Source organism: Arabidopsis lyrata (assembly GCF_000004255.2).
Source record: "Arabidopsis lyrata subsp. lyrata unplaced genomic scaffold ARALYscaffold_8, whole genome shotgun sequence".
Taxonomy (NCBI): Eukaryota; Viridiplantae; Streptophyta; class Magnoliopsida; order Brassicales; family Brassicaceae; genus Arabidopsis; species Arabidopsis lyrata.
In genome coordinates this window covers 4,232,272-4,240,205 of record NW_003302548.1, presented here as the reverse complement: position 1 = coordinate 4,240,205, position 7,934 = coordinate 4,232,272, and the positions used below count along the sequence as shown (strand labels likewise).

The following is a 7,934-nucleotide window of genomic DNA, read 5'->3' as shown; positions in this document are numbered from 1 at the left end:
TTATAAGTATGAATTACAATATAAATATGTTTTGAATTGCAAAAAGCTCGAGAGAGGCTAAAGATACCCCGACTCCATCGAGCTAAAACTTCACGGGCGTTGGAAATCATTGTGAAAAGTGATGTCTCGGTTATCGTGTCTGGGACTGAAGTGTGGTGGGTCTTTCTTATACATCTACTTATAAAGTCTAAAACCATATAAGAAAACCAATTTATTTGTAGATTAGTGTTCCAATTAATTTTAATTTTTTGTTATTCGAGGATGAAAGCAAATTCCAATCACAAAAGATCTACAATTCACAATTTAAACCTTACATTTGCTCACATACCATGTATTAATTTCGTGAGATTGAATTCTGATAGATCATTATAATTAATTGTATATTTATATTTACCAATTTAGTTGTCAACTTGATTCCAAAATGTTTTGTCATTCAATAATAAAAACAAACTGAAAAAAAAAGTATTACCATTCAATATTTATTAAACTTAACGCATCGCTCACACGATCATAAAGGCTTTTAAGGCTTAAAGATTAATCACATTACCATTCGACGGAAAAGAGTCAAAGTGTTTAAACAACATCTCAAGATAATTAAAGGTTCCAATATATTTGTTCGATTTGAAATGTAACCTAATCACCTAAACCTTACGATAGACAAAATATAAGAAAAAATTCTTTAAATCAGCTTACGTTTTTTTCTTCTTCATATGCAAAATAAACAACATACAAAGAAATTATTAGCCCAAGTCCTTGTGGTCTAGTGGCAAAGGAAGCTTTGATGAAGGGTGAAACTCCCAGACCCGAGTTCGATTCTCCCTGGAAACAAAAACACATTTGTTTGGGAAGTCTGTCAAGGCCTAATTGGTTTACCTGGTAGTCAAAAATGCAGGCGGCCTGACTACCCCCTTGGCATTAGTCGGAAGGTATTCCAAACTCGGATCAGGCAGTGTGGTGGCCCAATTCTACCTGGATCGGGAGAAGTCCACTCTGTAACACCTCAGTGCGTTCCTACCGAGACCGACCGGATCAGCCCGATAGGGTTTATAAAAAAAAAAAAAAATTATTATAAAACCACACAAATAAACAAGAACCCGTTACAAGAAAGAGTATATATCTATATTGTTTCTTTATTTTGGAAACAATATTTCACAAAGAAAAAAACAATCACACATCTTCATAAATATACTCCTCCCTTCTCTTGATCACCAATAGTATCTACGTTTTGGTTCATCCCAAAGATCAAGCGCAGCATTCCTCGCATCATTCGCAATACGTGCCTCTAGCTGCATAGCCGCCATCTCGTCTTGCGCCTTCATCAAAGACTTTATCCTAGAAGCTGGAGAACTCGCTTCTCCTTCTTCGTCTTCTTCTTCTTCTTCCTCTTCATTTGATTCTTGATCTTCATATGCCGCACATGAATGTACATGTGTTCCATAGTCACATTCCTTACAGTAATACATCCATAGATCTTCTGAAATAGTTTCATCACAAACGCTGCAAGTGAAGATCGTGTCTTCACGACCTTTACACGGTGTGCAATAAAGAAGAGTGAGTGGATGTTCATGATCTTCACGATCTACGGTTTCAGGGATAAACGCACATCCCACATGAAGATTGTAGTTGCAGTTTGAGAAATGGTAAGTGAATCCAGATCCGTATTGGTCACACGCGTCACACGTGTAAACAGACCGATCATCTGGTGGGGAATGAAGCAAGGTCAGAGGGTGGTCCTGGTGAGACTTGTGATTGGTCTCATTAGGTAGGTCGAAACATGACTTGTGCAAGAAGTAATCGCACTCTGACTTTATACACTTGAAAGCTTGCCCGGTCAGCTCTAGCTCGCAGCCAGAGCATGCGGTCTCATCCTCTTCTTTGGCTTTAAAGACACGGGTGGATGGTTGTGACTCGCGTGCCTCACAGATTGGCGATTAACCGGTTTGACCTTTGGTTTAATGAAGTATGCGTTTGGTTTTATTGATTATATTAATCAAGTTGTTGTATTATGCTATATATTTCGCTAATTATAAGGTTTGACATCTGTATAGAAGACTTTGACATTTGGGATTCAAATCAAAGTCTATGAAATATAACTCTTTATATATGTTTAAATGTTCAAAATATTATAAACTTTTTATTGATTTTGAATATATGAATTATATTATTCAAAACTTTTTAAAAGTTTAAAAGTTATCATTTCTGGTAAAATTAAGCAATTAAACTAAAAACCGAATTAAACGGTATTCAAATTTTTAAATTTGGATGTTTGTTAAGTTAAACTTCATGTTCATATGGATTTGAATTCATTTTGATCTTATTTATAATATGATTCTGAATCATTGTCTAAATATTTTAGCCAACATGGGACGTTGAATACACATCTCTTTTCATCAATTGGATAATATATATGTTTTTAAAATTTTGAATCACAATATATGCAGAAAAAATAATTGAGATTTTTTAACTTTATGTATTATATGATGATTCAAAATATTTAAAAGAAAGTTCAAACAAAGATGATAAGAGAATCGTAATTTTAAATCTTAACCAACTCTTCTAAATATATATGTTTTTAAACATGAAATATTCGGTTCACAATTTCAGATATGTTTTGATCCGATCCAACGAAAAATATGGGATATCCGGTGTAAGATTTTGAAGTAAATTTTGTATCGTAACGGATACCAAAAATCTCGGATAATTATTTAACCCACCCGATACAAAATGTACTTCAAAAATACTAGTATAGATATGTAGAGAGGATAAGGTTTAATGAGGTTAACCTCTCCAAGTCTATTCTAATTATATTGTGCAACTTCCATTTGATAAGATTGAACATAGTTTTTTTTTCTTTGACATCTTTGGATCGACAATGCCCGATCCATAGCCAAATCCTACTACGCGGGGTAACACGACTTAGTGGAGTCGAACACCGGTGGGGAAGATGAAGTCAAATAGACTTAACTTCCATTGAGATCTCATTCGTTACTAGATTGATTTCGTACATCAACAGCGTTGAAAGAGCAAACTAGTTTCTATGAACTTAGAAATTTACAATTGCTTGATCGTTTTTCTTTCTTGAAAGGATGTGCTATTGCTGTAAACTTGCCTTTGATCCTTGCTGAAACCTATTCAGCAGTATTCTCCCATGCTCCATCCGGCTCGAACTCAGCAATCGTAGCATTGATCCACGTTACTCCTATGAAGAGAAGCTGGGTTTGCGGTAAATATTATGTACATGATTCTTTTTCTTACCAAATACTCCTTCCATTTTTTCATAGTTGATGTTTCAGAGAAATTTTTTTGTTCCCAATTATATGATATTTTTAGTTTTTAATACATAATTAATTAATTTTTTTTATTCTTTTTGACTCTTTATATTCTGTAAATTCTTTTATTATTGGTTTAATTGTATTTAGATAATTAATAATGGTTGCTTTAGTTTACAAAAAAAAAATAATTAATTATTTAATATGTGCACAATCCTAAAACATCAACTTTTCCGTTGCTGATCCGAACACCGCATTAATCATCGCTTGTGTAACTTTATGAGGCATTGAGTCCAAGAAGTTAATCGCATTCCTAAACTCACCAACTTTCAACAACATCATTAGCAGAGATGTGAAATGATGGACATTGAGTTGATACGATCAATGTTATACTTCTTCTTCAGCAATTTGATAACCTGTGCAGCCTCACACAACAAGCTTCCGACATCTATGGCGTACAACACAGTCTGTATGATAGACTTTCACGGGTAAAACCCTTTGATTAACAACACAATCATAATTCGTCCTAGAAAAGTTTTAAAAAACAAAATGATTAAGGAACTGGGCGCAAAAAAATAAATGGGGGCAAAATGTTATAAGGTGGACTCGAACCTAAAACCTTAAAGAGTAAGTGGTTATACTATTTTGCCACTTTAATTATTTGGGTTGGCTGATTTTTCAGCCCTATACTAGTTGCAATCTCAGCTTTCCACCCCAAACTTTTTACCTCTGAAAAAACCACCAAAAAAAAACTTTAATCTCAATAAAACTACACGTACTTTTGGATTTGTTCGTAAAACTACGCCTCCAATTGAACCGATCAATTAACCGATAATATTTAATCCGGTTTGACTTACCCAGAATTTTGACCAAAATTAATCGATTTTGACTCTATTTTAACCCAATTTTGACCCAAAAACAAATATAAAAGAAAAAAATGTATTCTCTATAAATAAATTTATTTATTTATTTATTTTTATAAACAATTAAAATAATAAATTATAACTTAATTTTATCAAAAAAGATAAAAAAAAATAAACCACAAAAGAATTATATAATAAAATTTTGGTATATACTTTTGGTAATGTTACAAAAAAATAAAATAATAATTTTTTTTGGCAATCATAATATATGACCTTTGAATTTTGTATATTGTGAAATTCAAAGTATATGCAAAACTCATATATATATATCCTTAAACACCATAAATCAAAGTATATATTATGATATTTATAAATTCATTTTTCTTTATAGATTCAGTTTTTTTTTTTTATAAATTCAAAGGTCAGTTATATATATATTTATATATATATATGGTGGTTTTAAAAAGAAAAATGCGTTTGAATTTTATATATATATTATACCAAATTCATTTTATAATATATAAATGAATTTGATTTGTGGTGATATTAAAAATATACATTTTATTTTTGGCAATCATTTTTCTTTTATAAATTCAAAAAAGAAAATGTATATTTTGTTATATATAACCAACGTTTGAGTTTTAAAAAAGATAAATGAATTTATAAGAAAATGATTGCCAAAAAGAAAATGTATATTTTGTTATATTACCAAAATTTTATAACAAAATATAGCACAAAAAATAATTTGTGATCTATTTTGGTATATTTTTTGTTGTTGTATATTTTGTTATATAAACAAAAGTATAGACCAAAAATTTGTTATATATATTTTTTGTGGTATACTTTCATATTATTTTGTGGTATACTTTCATATTATTTTGTGGTATATTATTTTTTTGGTAAAATTAATTTATAATTTATTATTTTTAATTGTTTATCAAAAATAAATAAATAAAAATAATAATTTTATTTATAGAGAAGACATTTGTTTTCTTTTATATTTGTTTTTGGGTCAAAATTGGGTTAAAATAGAGTCAAAATTGATTAACTTTGGTCAAAATTCTGGGTAAATCAAACCGGATTAGATATTACCGGTTAACTGATCGGTTCAATTGGAGGCGTAGTTTTAAGAACAAATCCGAAAGTACGTGTAGTTTTATTGAGATTAAAGTTTTTTATGGTGGTTTTTTCAGAGACAAAAAGTTTGGGTTGACAAGTTGAGATTGCAATTAGTATAGGGCTGAAAAATCAGCCAACCCTAATTATTTTGTGTAGTACTAAAATTTCACATATTTATATGTTGCTGGGTGCAAGTTCCCCCACCATCTACAACGTGGGTCCACCCCTTGGTGGGGAGGGGGTGTTTGGCTTATAAGTGTGATTTCTTTTTCATGAATGTATGTTAAATATAATTCAAAATGGATTTGGAATGATGGGTTATGGGTTTTTCAAAATATGATGGAGCTTGCATCTTTTTTTGTTTTGTTTTAGGGTTCTAGTTTTGAACGAATGATCTTTTTCTTTTGTAAATCTATAATTTTTTTTTCAATATTTTTTCTTCAAATGATGATTTTAGGAAAAGTAAATTTTCAAGCATCCGCAAAAAAATACAGATTTGGGTCACGTCGGATACTTTATTTAATTACAAGTGGGATAAAGCAAAAAAGATTAAAGAGAGATATCCAATATGCTACAATTACTGGAAAGATCTCGATAAGTCTAACGGTTGTCACATAGATAAGGTGAAAGGTGCATTTTTTTGTTTTCTCGAAATTTCAAACTTCATGATTTAATATAGGTTAGTTTTGATTAACATCTATTTTGCTGCATGAGTATGAGAATTATTTGTTCCTAGAATGTGAAAATATAGAATGATTGAGTTGTTATTACAATAACAAGATGTATAGTATGTTCTTCTTGTTCGAGATTATTGATCATTTCCATATTTTCATTATCCTCTGAAGAGTACGATGAGTTATGAAAAACTAATGGGAAATCTAGGGAGTATAAAAGAAAAATAGATTTTGAGAGAAATTAGGGTGGGTAAAGTTATGTGTTGGAATTTTTATGATTAATATATAATTGTCATAGAATTTATATAAAAAGATATGTAAGAAGTAAGTTTGATCTTGATTATGACTTCTCCATGCTGCTTCTCGACAAGAAGGTATTAAAGGGTGAGATCAGTAAATTTGATCTTGAAGGAAAGGTGGAGACTTATGATCACATGGATCATTGTGCTACTACTGTTCATCCTCGGGGAGATGGGATTGTGACATGGTTGATGGACCGTTTTGCAGGAGAAGATGCATTCAGTTTCCGAAACCCGTAGACAGACACAATTATGAGGTTTGGGTGGCCCTACTACGAACCCTTCAATTAATTGTGAATACTATGGAATCCAAACTTGGACTGAAAGTACCTTTAGTCGAATACTCTGCTTCTTTGCGTGAATAAAAGGATTTGACGATTTGTGTTCATTTTTTGTTTTCGACAACTGCCCAATTAATATTTTAATACGAATAAAATGTTTAGGCCGAAACCATTCCACTGGATTGCTAAAATTGAATCAAATTAAAAAAACTCGAAATCAAACAGATTTAACTGAATGTTAACCAAAAAAATTAAAAATTTGGTTAATATTTGTAATGAAACAAATATTCGAAATAGGAGATATCCGAACCAAACTGAACCAAATATTTTTTTTCTCATAATTTTGGTAAGCTTTTTTTGAACAAACAAATATCGATTAACGATGAACCTGTAACGCTTCCTTCGGCGTTATGCTTTCAAGCCGCTCATGTTAACCGTTTCTCTCTGGTTGTGACGACAGTCAATCCGAGGAAACAAAATCTTCGGGCTTTGATCGGCCAGATGCCGAAAGTTTGGGGTCTTCAGGACTCATGTGTGGGGCGTATTTTGGACAGAGGCAAGGTCCAATTCAAGTTCAAGACAGAGGAATCCATGAATCTGGTGCTAAACAGAGGGCCTTGGTCTTTCAATGATTGGATGCTTTCAATCCATCGATGGTATCCAAACATCACGGAGACTGAAATGAAGATTATTCCTTTCTGGGTTCAGATCAAAGGAATTCCACTTCTCTATCTCACCAATGCTATGGCGGATTATGTGGGAAGCAAATTGGGAAGAGTGATTAATGTTGATTTCGATGAAAACACTAACCATGTGGGTTTTGTGAGAGTGCAGTTGGCGTGGAACTTTGATGACCCTCTACGTTTCCAGAAGAATCTGCAATTTGAGGCTGATGAGAATACTCTGATCAAGTTCCACTTTGAACGCCTCAGAAATTTCTGTTCAAAATGCGGTTCCCTAAAGCATGATATAAAAGAATGTACGCTGGCTTTTGATGATGATGAGGCTGATGATTCAAGTGATGACGATGATGATGATGGTCATGAGGATAAAAATGACAAAGATATGTCTGAAGCAGACACTCTTCAAACTGTTGACCCCGTTACTCTAATCCCGGGACTGCAAGCAACCATTCCTGTGAAGAATCTGGGAACATCATGGGAGAGCAATGAAGTTTCATCAGTACCAAGTGTCTTTGAAGACACAGAACTTACTGCAGAGAGGCTCCGGTACCTTCATGGTAAATTTACCCGCAATGGAGTAGATGCAAGGTCTAAGAATGATTTCCTGGAGGAGGCTGCAGATAATGCTCAGAATCAATTCATGTTTGTCAAAAGGAAGCGTGTTCAGTTTGAGGAGATGTACCAGAGAGAGGAGGCAGCGGAAGAGATGGCGGTCCTTAGTCATCTTTGCGGCAGCTATGGTAGAT

The 7,934-nt window shown here is 32.7% G+C and overlaps 1 protein-coding gene across 1 annotated transcript; it reads right to left on the bottom strand.

Annotated features, from left to right (window-relative positions):
- Positions 1–449: 449 nt before the first annotated feature.
- On the bottom strand, positions 450–1,975 carry LOC9301494 (the record flags this gene model as incomplete). Its single annotated transcript, XM_021032329.1, is given in 2 exon segments — positions 450–1,894; positions 1,897–1,975. Coding segments are annotated over 2 exon segments (768 nt in total), but the record flags the coding sequence as incomplete, so codon positions are not given.
- Positions 1,976–7,934: the final 5,959 nt, after the last annotated feature.